We start from the raw sequence: 13,448 nt of genomic DNA, 5'->3' as shown, positions 1-13,448 counted from the left end.
TTCCACCCTCCTTAAACAGACAAAAGAGTTTTTCAGGGGCCTTTGAGGGACCTAGGGGGAGAGTTTGGGAAGCTGTCTCACAACTTTCCAGATCTTTCTTTTCCTTAGAGTCCTAATCCTGTTCTGTAATCATTAGCATTTTGGGGCTAAGCCTTTTCAAGCTGGCAGAACAAAAGCGACCACTGAGGCCAAGGAGAAAAGGCCGGAAGAAGGTGACGGCCCAGAACCTGTCCGACGGAGACATAAAGGTGCTGGTGAACATTATCCGGGCTTATGACATTCCTGTGAGGAAGGCGACAGCAAGGTGAGAGCCGTCCAGACAGCCCTGGGATGGAGAGGACAGGGGCCCCGCCGAGTGGTTCACTTCTCTATAGCACGTCCGCTCCCACCTTTGACGCAGTCGCTGTTCTGTCCAGGGATGGGGGGAGGTCTTCCGGAAGCCAAAGCCCTGTTGGTTGCAAGTCATAGACCAACTCAGTCAATTTAGGCTCAAGAGGGGATTTATTGTGTCTCAAAGAACTCAAGGTTAAGAGGCACAGCTGGGGGCGCCTGGATGGCTCACTCCGTTAAGCATCCGACTTCAGCTCAGGTCATGATCTCACGGTTCTTGGGTTCAACCCTGCATCGGGTTCTGTGCTGACAGCTCAGAGCCTGGAGCCTGCTTCCGATTCTGTGTCTCCCCCTCTCTCTACCCCTCCCCTGCTCATACTCTGTCTCCCTCAGTCTCAAAAATAAATAAAAAACATTAAAAAAAAGTTTTTTTTTAAAAAGAGGCACAGCTGAACTACACAGTGGACCGTAAAGATTGGGGTGGTTCTTCTGAGGCCCGTGGTCTCTGTTGCTCACTTCCTTCTGTGGGTTTGCTTTATTCTTCTCCCTGTGAGGGAAGCCATCCATTCAGCCAGGGCACCGTCCACAAGCATCAGCTTCTCAGGAGAGAAGCTGAGGGTTCTAACTTGGGTCAGGTGTTGACCCATGGTCTAATCACCTATATAACCAGAGAGGCAGGGTCCCCAGGCCCAGGCCTGAAGGTGGGGAACAGTTCTCAGAGAAGCGGGTGTGAGCAGGGCAGATACCCGAAAGGTGTTATGTCCTAGGTTCTGAACATACACCCTCTGAGCATAAAAATGTGACTTCCCCTTAATCTGCTCTGAGAAATGAGGGATGCCTGCTGTGTTCCACGACACTGGGGCACAGGGCGACCCCTCAACCAGAGTAAGGTGAGCCTGAGTTTCTTATCCCCTTAGAGAACAGAGATGAGCAAGAATTAAAGAAAGAAAGAGTGGCTCCGGAGCTCGGGGGGGTTAGAGCACTGGTCTCGTGAAGTAAGAAGGAGCCAGAATTAAAACTTGGATCTGCCGATGCACCTGCCAGTGTAAGGAGGGAGGCTGCGCTTTCTCGCCCATTCGTCGGGTTCCAGACATTACGCTAAGCCTCTTTCGTGTGTATTATGTCACTTGCTTCTCGCTACGATTGCTGTCTCCATTTTAAGACAGGGCAAATGTCTGGGTGGCTTGTCCAGGGTCATCGAGCTCGGTCTGATCCACAGAAGAACACCGTTCTGGCCTGTGGCACTTTCTTTCCTCCCCAGGGTCTTCCCGTGAAATTGATCCCCCATCCAGTCTTTTGCCCTATTGTTTTACTAAGTCTTCCACCCGTCACAGAACATCTGACGTCACCCACTGTTCCCAGCATTTGGTCACTAGTAAGTGTGCATTCGAGCTCTTGAATCTCTGAGGAGCCACAGCCCAACCCCTTCACCTTGATTACGTCACGGCTCAACCGTGGGGAGTAAAGCTGTCTTTTAAAATAACGTACAGGTGTTTCTCTTATCTTTGTCTCTATAGAATTTTTTTTTTAATTTTCTTAAGTTTCTTTATCTGAGAGAAAGAGAGAGAGGGCAGGGGAGGGGCAGCGCAGAGCCTGACACGGGGGCTTGAACTCAGAAACCGTGAGATCGTGACCCGAGCCGGAACCAAGAGTCAGACACATAACTGACTGAGCCACCCAGGCGCCCCTCTACAGAATACCTTTTAAGTGTTAAACCATTTCATTGAAATTACAAGGAAGCTTAGTTGATCCTCTGTGCTCTACATTTCGGTGTAGGCTCATCCAGACAGCTCAGATATCAACTCGTGCATTAAGCCCACCTGAATCTTGACCCTCTACCTTTGCATCCAACTGAATAGGATTTTTTCTTCTTCATCCCCCTCTCTGTACTCTGATGGCTCGCGCCCATCCCGATGGGCTAATGTGTATCCCACTGTATTGTGATTATTTCTTTACGCGTCTACCGGCCATTTTAGCTGGAGCTGCAGTGTGTCTGATTTGTCTTTGCAGCTCCAGAGTCTAACACAGGGCCTCAAATACAGTGGGCACTTCACAGATGTTTCTGTAATGCTGTAATCGATGGCGTTCCAGAAAGAAAAAGGGTTTCTCTGGCAGCTGTTGTGTTAAATAATCTACTCTTATTGTCTCATGGTTTGTCCGAAACTCTTATCTGGGAAAAGGTTAGACAGTTTGGTAGAAAGAGAGAATTTCTACTTTGCCTGGTAATGAATATGAAATACTTGGTAAGTCATAAACTTCAGTACAAATATGCAGGTGCGTTGTTAGGATGAGGGGAGTGGTGGCTGGGAGAGACCCTCCGGAGGTGACCTTCGTTTCTTTTTGTTAAGAATCCCAAAAGGGATGGGGCGTCTGGGTGGCTCAGTCGGTTAAGCGCCAGACTTCGGCTCAGGTCACAACCTCACAGTTCGTGGGTTCGAGCCCTGTGTCGGGCTCTGTGCTGACAACTCGGAGCCTGGAGCCTGCTTCAGATTCTGTGTCCCCCTCTCTCTCTGCCCCTTCTTGGCTCACACTCTGTCTCTGTCTCTCAAAAGTAAATAAACATTAAAAAAAATTAAAAAAAGAATCCCCAAAGGGAAAGAGGGCAAGACCCATAGATCCTAACTCTAGCTAGGAATCTCTGAGCGCCTCTTTCCCAGAGAGGCATGGCAGGGCCTGGAGAGAGGGTCTTACTGAGGATAGGTAGCTCGAGGTTACTGGAAAGCGCAGGGTCACGGAGAATGCAGTGGGAGGGGAACTGGACGAGATGGGGCAGACTGGCCAGGGAGCTGAAGATTCGGCCACTCAGTTCCCAGAGGAACTGAGGCTCTCTCTTGTTGGGGGAACAGATTCCTCATTAGGGCACCCCCTGGGAGAGGAGTGGGTGGAGAGGACCCTTTTCTCCGTTCCGGCCAAACATGCAGGCCTAGCGGTGGAAGAAGCTTTCTGAGGTGTCAACAAACTTAAGAAAATGTCTGTCACCAGAGCCATACGTCTTCGGAGAAGCCACCTTGCTGAGTATCTCATTAGACCTTTCTTGTCATTAATTTCTGTCATACATTTTCCCTCCTAGCAAATTCCAGCAGCCATCAAGGTCTTCAAGGACTTTCAGCGAAAAGCATGCTGCCTCCCCAACCACACACAGCCCAACCCACAGTGCTGACTACCCCCTCGGCCAGGTGAAATACCTCAATTCTGGGTTTCTGCTTAGAAGCTTGCCCCTTAATAACTGCCTACAAACTTTATCATCTCTTTTCCGCTTCATTTTCTTTGGAAACATACTCTTTGGTAAACATATTCTACCTCTGCTAAGAACAAAATAATTCAGCTAATTGTTCTAGACTCTCATGATCCGCTCTTGTGTTTAAGGTTTTAGTGCGTCCTTTTGTAGAAGTTTCTTTTCAACGAACGATTTGCCACACAACTACAGCTGAAGGACCAAACCCCAGCTGGAATGAAGAACTTGAACTTCCATTTAGGTGAGCATATTTTCTTCTTTAGGGAACTATAGGATATTTTGAAGAAATGTGAGTAAAATGGAGCCCCGGGGGGAAAAGGCCACAGTGAAAGGTTCTACAGGAGCCTGACACTGAGTCCCATTCTGTTGCTCTTGTACCACAGGGGACTCCGACCAAGACTAAAATGGGAAAATGTCCAACTTTTGAAACTCGGGTTCATTGTTGGGACATGCCCATGCCTCTCCAGGCTCTGGCTTTTTGTAGCCCTAAGTTTCCCATTCCCTTGACCCCATGGCCCCTACACTGCTTTTCCTTTGTTCCTCGTCTCCCTGACTCTGGAAGCTTCAAATAACCTCTCTAGTCTGGCACTCCCTATTTTCCATAATTATGCTTTCTTCCTCGCCAGAAATAACACATAGGGATTTAAAACTTTAATTAAATGATTTTAGATATTTAAAAGACTCCTTATTTCAGACCTTGATGCTTCCTTAGAAATTACCATTCTACTTTTACAGCAATCAAAACCCACAGGTGGAAGTACCTTAGAGACAGAGCAAGGCTTAGAGCCAGTTCGGTCAGAAGAGAGGGACACGAGGGGCACCTGGGTGGCTCAGTCGGTTAAGCGGCCGACTTTGGCTCAGGTCATGATCTTGCGGTCCGTGAGTTCAAGCCCCGCGTCGGGCTCTGTGCTGACAGCTCAGAGCCTGGAGCCTGTTTCAGATTCTGTGTCTCCCTCTCTCTGATGCTCCCCCGTTCATGCTCTCTCTCTGTCTCATAAATAAATAAACATTAAAAAAATAATAATAATAAATTAAAAAAAAAAAAAAGAAGAGAGGGACACGCACCACTATTATGCATAGAAGAAGCATAAAGAATGAGAAAACGTAAAGGCAAAATGCTTGACAAAATACACACAGTGGCCCGGTCTTGGGCCGTGCCACAGAGCAGCCAGCTTGGGCCAGGCCCGGACTCAGAGCAGCGACAGTACAGGAGAGGAACCTCGTGCCTGCACTGCGTTTGGTTATCTGTGGGGAAAGTGAGTGGGAGGCAGGGACCATTCAACCAGCCATATGACACTAGGAGGTCTATGACTGGGGAATGGTCTGCCGGAGAAGCATCTTCTACAGCCCAGTTGCTTAGGAAATCTGCATTCCGGCACGGGTGCCAGCTGGAGACTTTGAACGTAGCCTGTCCCCCCAGCCAACCCAGCTATGGCCAGCTGGCTCCTGGCAGGGCTCACCACGCAGGTTGGGGGGATGACGGGAGACTCGACGGGACAAGCCAGCAGATGGAGGGGCAGGGGGCGGTATCTCTCTGCGCGGGGCCTCTAGTCTAGTGCCCCTTCCACTCGAGTATAGGGATTATGTTATCGCATCCCAGGATAAAGATAAATATTCGAGGTGAAATCACGGCTTTTAATCCTCATATCTATGCTCATATTTGGGTATTTTTCACACTGTGAGATCTGAGTGCTCATTGCTTCCATTTTGCCCATGTTCATAGTCCCGGGTCACGTGTCCCCATTTGCAGGGCCCCCAATGGAGACTACAGCACAAGCAGTCTGCAGTCAGTGAAAGATGACGTGTTCATTAACATTTTTGATGAAGTGCTCTATGATGTCCTCGAGGTGAGTTCACAGTGTTGAGGAGGACGTCTGCACTCATTTTCATGCCCTCCACTCATTCTAAGTCCCTAACTCATTTCCCATCTCTGTGGCGTTTGAAATGTCTGAAACTTGACATGTATAAACGGGAAAAGGAAAAGGGAGGGAGGGAACTAGCTTTCTTATTTTCAGCTGAGTGTCTGCTACCTTCCAGAAATTGCACTGGGTGCCTAGCATACATGGTCTTAATTCTAGAATAACTTTGTGAAGTAGACTGTTAAATCTCCAATATAGCGGGGCGCCTGGGTGGCTCAGTCGGTTAAGTTATCTATTCTTGATCTCAGCTCCGGTCTTGATCTCGGGGTCTTGAGTTCAAGCCCCACAGTGGGCTCTGTGCTGGGCGTGAAGCCTACTTTTAAAAAAAAATTAGTAATGGGGAAACTGAGGTTCAGAAGGGCTAAGTGACATCGTTAGGGTCACTAAACGATTAAGTCACTGAAGCAGAATGTGACTTAGGGCTGCCTAACCTAGCTCACGTAGTTTCAGCTAAACCCCCTCTACCTTCCTGTGGCCACGTTAATCAAATGTGAGGCTGAAGTTCTTAAACAATTACTGCCTCCCACCTTCCTTCAGGATGACCGTGAAAGAGGAAGTGGAATCCACACCCGTATTGAGAGACACTGGTTGGGATGCGTGAAGATTCCATTTAGCACGATATATTTCCAAGCCAAGGTAAGCACCTAAAGCCAGAATTCCATGGGAGTGGGGAATGGCTGTGTCCGTTTTTCCTATTACAGCTTTCTTGGCAGGTCTGTGCCCTCCACACTGAGGGAGCCTATATGCAAGTCGTTGTCAGAAAGATAAAAAGCCGTCGATCTTCTGTCATATTTGCGTGGCTTATTAAACATCGATCTCCCTTGGAGGTAGTAGTTAATGTAGGGCTGTTCCAATCTGAGAATTTTTCTGTCATTTAAATAGATGTGAGGCAGAAGGTGGGACAAAGTGGAAACTTGTCAAAATGACAAAAGTGGAGTGGATGGACGCCAGAAACGAACTTGAAGGGAACAAGCAGGACAGTGATAGTCCATTGAATCAAGTGCATTCTATTAATGTTTCTAGAGTCCTCGCTATTTCAAACATGAAAAATGGTTAGCACGATCTCATTCAGCTGAGACGCTCTTCTTCAGAGTCTAATGATTTTGCTTAAGGGGACCCATTAGGTTAACAACTCTGGGACAGTGAAAGATTCTGAAATGGCTTTAATATCCTGGTATTAAATCCATGGCAATAGGCGGCTTTGAGCCGCAAGACTGTAGCTAATCTCACACAGCGACTGAGGGAACGGTTTAATTCCACACGTGGCGACCACACAGAGCAAGTGTCGCCTGGGCCACACAGTCTCCAGCAAGCCTGGGGCTTGGATGGGTTGGAATCTCCAAGATAATTGGAATTGCAGTTCTCCCCCTAGACAAAGGGACAGTCTACAGGTGACGCTTCAGTGATGTGCTGGCCAAAACATTTTCGTGTCCCTCTTTGAATAGATTTTAAATGGAAACAAAAAAATTAAGAGCTCATCAGTTTGTAAACGAAAGTGCCATGTTATCCGGCAATGCTGAATTTCACACCTGGAAGGGTACTCGGAGGTAACTGCTCCAAATCCCTTCTGGATAAATGAATCTCCTTTACTGCATTCTGGTAATATCTATACTCTGTTTGAGTGCCCCTAGAAACGGGGAACTCACGACTTCATGAGGCAACTTGCTCTCTTTGCCATAGCTCTCTGCTACAGACTTCTTCCCTGAACTGTGCCATAATCTGTGCATCCCTATCCGTAGGTCCTGGTTTGGAGCTACACATAACAAGTAGAATCCTGACTCACTAATAATAGTAGGAATGACTATACTTGTCACATATTACATGCCATTACCTGCTAGTCTGTATGTCACCTCATTTAATCTCACAACAACCCAATAGGCTTTACTGTCGCCATTTTACAGATGACGAAACAAGCCTCGCGAGGTGAAGTCATTACTCAAATCCCAAAGCTTACAGGATTCACTTTTACCAACTTCCCACAATGCTCACATTGCTTATCCCTGGGGAATGAGATTGGTAGAGGGAGAGAGAACGATTCAATGTTTGGGTTTATCCATTTCAATGTTACTTCTGAGAGTGATGTTATTACATTTGTCATTTAAGTTTTCTCTGACTCCAAAGCTCGTACCCTTACGTGTACCTGCAGGGGACTTTTGGCAGTGTCTGGAGACATGACTGGTTGTCACAGCTAGCGGGGGAGCCATTGCCATCTTGTCCGTGGAGGTCAGGGATGCTGCCAACCCCCCACGATGCAAGGACAGCCCCCCCCCCCGCCAGACAGTCAGGCCCCAAATATCAACTGTGCCCAGGTTGAAAAACCCTGTCTGAAGTCCTTGCACCAATTATTTGGAGACAGTGCCCGTTGCTTCCTGGGTCATCAGATGTGCTCCGTTCTTTCAGGTGCACTGTGTATGGCTTGTTTTTGTATCCTTGTCCCTGTATTCTCTCACCTGCCCGGGTGCAGGCTTCAGGGGAAAGCGCCGACGTAAGGAGGAAAATAAACAACAGCTCACTTAATTCCTCGCTGGAAGGCATAGTCACTGAAAGTTGAACTTCTTTCTCTATTTCTTCTGAGACATAAATGCCGCTAAAGACTGAAATGAAAACCGGATTCTCCATAAGTCGGTGAATTTCAAGTTCCAGCCCTGAATAGTTGTGTAGCCCTAGACAATCTTTAATAAACTTATTGTTGGACTGGCTAGGCCAAAATGAAAAAGTCCTGTCTTTTGGAACCTCCACAGAAGCCAGGTCAATTTACGTGAGTGGCTTGCAATGCATTAAGCCCACATGTATCGAGCACCTGCTGGGTACACAAAGCGCTGCTCTACGTTGGGAAAGGGTGATAGAATCGTGGGTGAACTATAATCCTATTCATGGAGAGAAATCTGGTATCTGGAACAAAGTGATAGATGTGCATACAACTGTAAGGTCTGCAGAATGTGTCATGGTAATAGCAGAAGAAACAAACTCGATGTGAGGCTGCTAGTGATTACAAAATAATTCACAAAGGAGATAACATCTGGCCTGAGCCTAGAAAATAGAATTAATACTCTGAAAGGGGGGATGAAAAGCTGGGGCATTCCAGAAAAAGGGAATGGCTTCTGGCCAACGCTTACTGAGCACTGAGCATATGCCAGGCATTTTTCTTAGTATTTTACATCTACTCATTCAGCACACGTAACCACCCTACAAATGGGTACTATTATTGTCTCTATAAATGCACAAGCTGGGACACTTGGAGTGTAATCCAGGATTGGAACCCAGGTGACATACTGTCACATCAACCTGAGTAGCTGGTATGTGCTCTGCTGAACTGGGAAGAGGCAGAGATGTAGAGAGAGCTCAGGGCAACATGCCCAGAAGGATGGGGTGAGCCTCGAATGCCAGTCTGAGCAGTCTTTGTTGGATTCATCGGACAGCGAGGAGTTGACACTTGCCTTTGAACTTGGGTTGGAAAACCACCAGGGTGTTTACCAAGTCATATGTTGTTCACAGATTGATGGGACATTTAAAATAGACATTCCCCCCGTTCTCCTGGGCTACAGTAAGGAACGGAGCATGATTATCGAGCGGGGTTTTGACTCCGTGCGAAGCCTGAGTGAAGGCTCCTACATCACCCTGTTCATCACCATGGAGCCTCAGCTGGTTCCCGGGGAGTCGGTTCGAGAAAAGGTAACCCTGTTTCCACTTTAGAATCGCGTGTCTGATGTTCATGAGACACGAGGAATGCTTGCTATGCTTTTATAAACACAGAAGACGTGGCCCAAGCAGAGGTCTCCTTGCCAAAGTTGCCATTCACTACCCTTTCGGTCTGGACAAAATGAGGGGAGACTGTGGATTTGTGTTTCCATTGAGCTGATCATTAGATTGATCAACAACTTAAAATTTCAGGCAACTGTAACACATGCTCCAGGTGTAGAAGAATTTTCTTAAAGGAAGAAAAAAAGCAGACTACTCTTTTATCTTGACGTTTATTGGCAAGCGTGCCGAAATACATTTCCACGTCTGACCTCACATCCCTGGTTGTCCTGTGTGTTGAATCAGTTTATAGCATCGTAAGGCTAGGCGACCTTCAGGGGTCACCTCATTTCAGTGCCTTCAGATACTGTAGAGCACAAATACTCTAATTCTGGATGGCTCTAGAACAAAGAGTTTCCAGAACTTCCATTGGTTAGCAACTATTTACCAACCCTCATAGCTGGGAGACACTTTCTTAATATAACTTGCTTCTGCAGCACTGATGTGCGCTGTCCTCATTGGTTTGGGGAGAAAGTTACTGATCATGACCTCTTAATACCATAATACAATAACCACCACCACCACCATCATGTACTGAGTTTTTACTCTGTCCTCGGCCCCGTGTCGGATAGTTGACGCACATTCTCTCTTAATACTCACAACTGTAGTGTATGGTGGGGTCTTGGATTGAGACATGAGGAAAGTGAGGCTCAACCCTCCAGATTGACCCAGGCAGGAAATGCATTTATCAATTAAGTGTCTGACTGAAAATCGTATATATTCAACAAATATTTACTGCTGATGTGACAAGCATTTTTCAGGTACTGGGAATACAACAGCCTAGAAAAGCAGATAAAAATTCCACAGAGCTCACGTTCATGTGTAAGCCCAGCATGTTCCCTCCTAAACTAACCTGTATGGATTCTCATGATGATTCTTTCGTTTATCCCTTGTAATCAACACTCAGATGGAGAATGGGGAAATGAGCACATTCCTCTGTTTCTTTTTCAGCACTACAGTCTGGTTCACAGAGACACATACTATTACTATTCCCCTTTGCAAGGATTATTGGAAAAATAAATCTACGGAAATTCAAATTAATCTTACATGCTAGCCTCTGTCACTAAAGCTGTGACAAATATGGTCTCTAGAAAACATGCCAGATAGGAATGCAAGCTGGTGCAGCCACTCTGGAAAACAGTGTGGAGGTTCCTCAAAAAACTAAAAGTAGAACTACCCTACGACCCAGCAATTGCACTACTAGGTATTTATCCATGGGGTAAAGGTGTGCTGCTTCGAAGGGACACATGCACCCCCATGTTTATAGCAGCACTATCAATAATAGCCAAAGTATGGAAAGAGCCCAAATGTCCATCGATGGATGAATGGATAAAGATGTATATATGTACAACGGAGTATTACTCAGCAATCAAAAAGGATGAAATCTTGCCATTTGCAACTACATGGATGGAACCGGAGGGTATTATGCTAAGCGAAATTAGAGAAAGACAAATATCATATGACTTCACTCATATGAGGACTTTAACAGACAAAACAGATGAACATAAGGGAAGGGAAATAAAAATAATATAAAAACAGGGAGGGGGACAATGCATAAGAGACTCATAAATATGGAGAACAAACAGAGGGTTACTGGAGGGGTTGTGGGAAGGGGGATGGGCTAAATGGGTAAGGGGCACTAAGGAATCTACTCCTGAAATCATTGTTGCACTAGATGCTAATTTGGATATAATTTTTTTTAATTAAATTTAAAAAAAAGAAAGAAAACATGCCAGAATATATGCATTTCAAAATATTTCTAGGAAGTGAAACGTATATTCTGGATGGTTTTCTTTATGTGTAAACTCAAGATAAAAGCCAACAAGCATGTTTACACAAAAAAAAATGCTCCCAGACAAAAGATGATTTTGCTATTTCCATGTATTCTTAACAGAGGAAAAAGCACCCCATCTGGAGGTGAGCTTCCAAAACCCAGGAAAGCAGTCTGTCTGTGACTGTGGCTGAGAGGCTGAAAACCAGAGGCTTCTTAGCACCCGACGCCCTTCGGGGCACTAACCCCCTATCACGGTTCTGAGCTCCGAGACATGACGCCCTCCCTGAGTCCTGCAACCTTCCCGCCTCCAGCCAGGTAACGAGGCTGTTTGCTGCTGCCTTCAGTGGCATTTCACTGCCCCTCTGTGGCTGTGCGGAGCATTTCTCTTATGCCTCTGAAATGAGGGCTTAAGAATCCCCGTTGGAGGACAGGTTCTTTGCTGCTATTTGATAAGGAAGGCATGTGGACTGATGCCGCCTGATGTCCTGGCGGAAAACACTACTCAGTGATTTCCCCTGCAGATTATTCGGGAAAGAGAAGCTCTCACCTGAGGATAATAGAGGCCAGAACCTTGAATTGTTTTTCCACTTGCCAGCAACTTCCAGGATTAGGAGACTGGAGTCTCCCCTCCGTCGTCCCATAGGGAACCGTTCCATAGGACTTCTTAAAGGGATTTACTTATGGAATTTTCTTAAGATGCAGTAGCAACTCCTCAAACTCCTACTGTAACTACTTTACATTGTCTTCATAGAAGTTAAGTTTTTAAAAGTAGATTTTTTTCTGTTAATAAAGTCTTCCTCTCATTTCTTTCTCCTTTCTTGCCTCTGATAGATGAGTGACGTACTTAAAAAGGTATACCAAGCATTTTGTTTTACATTTGTCGGTCAGTAGTTCTAAGGCTTCTAATTAGCTGCTTTTTGTCTCCTGCCACTTTGTGGAAGCTGCTGGATGCTAGTGTATGTGTGGTCCCTTGGCAACGAACCACAGATGTCTGAATTTCCATGAAGAATGTCCAGCCTTGTCTTTCGGCCCGTTTCGTTTGGTCAGAAAGATTCTTATTTAGCCTGGAATGTAGGAAAAGTCATGGGTGTGAATGTCACCTCCATGCTGGGCACTATCTCCAGTTTCCAAGCCTATGAAATCCATGAGATGCTTCTTGCCGAGACAGCTGCAGCCCTGACGGTGATTTGTCGTGGGTGGAGCTGTCTCAGTGTGGCTATTCAAGAGGATAACCACGCTTAAGTTTCAGTAAACACTGACACGAACCTACAGGTCAAAAAAATAGAGCCAGTCAAGAAACTTCCAGGTTTCATTTTGAATCAAATAGTGAATTTGTCAGTTAGTCCTTGATTTGTTTCATAATAAACCAACCCAAATTCTTTTGGCACTAAGCTTTCCCTTGGTACTTCTTAGATCACTAATAAAATGGCATACTCCTCCTTAAATCATTGTTTTGCTCCATTAAATGGCATCCTGGTGGCCGAAGCAAGTAGCAATGACCATTAAGAGATACTTATTTAAATGCTTACCTCGTGTATGCTCTGTGCAGAGAGGAACACAAAATGATTCAAACACGGGCCCTGCTCTCACAAAGCACTAGTTACATAGTCAAAACACACAACAGCACGTCCAGCTCCAAGTGGTAGAAAAAGGTTTCGGGGCGCCTGGATGTCTCTGTCGGTTAAGCGTCCAACTTTGGCTCAGGTCATGATCTCGAGGTCCGTGGGTTCGAGCCCCACGTCTGACAGCTGGCTGTGCTGACAGCTCAGAGCCTGGAGCCTGCTTTGGATTCTGTGTCTCCCTCTCTCTGCCCCTCCCCCGCTCACACTGTCTGTCTCTCTCAAAAACAAACATTAAAAAATTTTTTTTCAAAGAAAAGAAAAAGGTTTCGACACAGTTTTTCAAACTGGGAAGGCCAATAATCAGTACTGATTCCAGGTTTCTGTTGCTCTTTCTGGGCAATGCTTATTTGGCCTCTTAAGTATTCCTCTAGCACCTGTGTATTTAGAATCTCTGGGCAAGTATCTTAAGTACCGGATTGCTTATTAATGCATTCCTCTAGACTAGAAGTTGCTTGAGGGTACTGGTTCATATTCATTTATCCACAGTGCCTGGAACCTTTTAGATTCTCAGCAAATATTTTCCAAATAGTTGGGTGAGTAAGTAAATGAATGAGTTTAAAGCAAACCGAGTTGAATTCCACTGGGTGCTTTGTTTCATACCACCCTCGTTTCATAATTTTTCATCTTTGTAAAGTTACAATGATTTCTGGCATGACAATTCTGTCCTAGGAGTCTGTGACACGCCCATGCCAAAGTCTCAGAAGCTCGCCTTTTTCATTTGTTTATATATCCATCATAACCATACATTGGGCAGCTCCCACTATGCTCAG

At 45.9% G+C, this 13,448-nt stretch overlaps 1 protein-coding gene and 1 long non-coding RNA gene across 5 annotated transcripts in view; one reads left to right on the top strand and one right to left on the bottom strand.

Moving 5' to 3' along the window:
• Nucleotides 1-13,448, top strand: part of CC2D2A (coiled-coil and C2 domain containing 2A) — a 164,837-nt gene that overhangs the window by 123,193 nt on the left and 28,196 nt on the right. For all 4 annotated transcript variants that reach the window (XM_042984903.1, XM_042984905.1, XM_042984904.1 and 1 more), the window contains 6 exons: nt 137-304; nt 3,401-3,506; nt 3,697-3,806; nt 5,316-5,412; nt 6,022-6,120; nt 8,980-9,156. In XM_042984903.1, coding sequence (XP_042840837.1) covers nt 137-304; nt 3,401-3,506; nt 3,697-3,806; nt 5,316-5,412; nt 6,022-6,120; nt 8,980-9,156 — 757 coding nt within the window. The remainder of the gene's footprint in view (nt 1-136; nt 305-3,400; nt 3,507-3,696; nt 3,807-5,315; nt 5,413-6,021; nt 6,121-8,979; nt 9,157-13,448) is intronic.
• On the bottom strand, nt 315-11,692 carry LOC122238113. Its single transcript, XR_006217075.1, has 3 exons — nt 11,604-11,692; nt 7,935-8,078; nt 315-448 (listed from the first exon to the last, which is right to left on the bottom strand). It is a non-coding gene; the product is annotated as an uncharacterized LOC122238113 (long non-coding RNA).

Source organism: Panthera tigris, chromosome B1, assembly GCF_018350195.1.
Source record: "Panthera tigris isolate Pti1 chromosome B1, P.tigris_Pti1_mat1.1, whole genome shotgun sequence".
In the NCBI taxonomy this organism is placed as follows: domain Eukaryota; kingdom Metazoa; phylum Chordata; class Mammalia; order Carnivora; family Felidae; genus Panthera; species Panthera tigris.
This window is presented reverse-complemented; position numbering and strand designations above follow the sequence as displayed.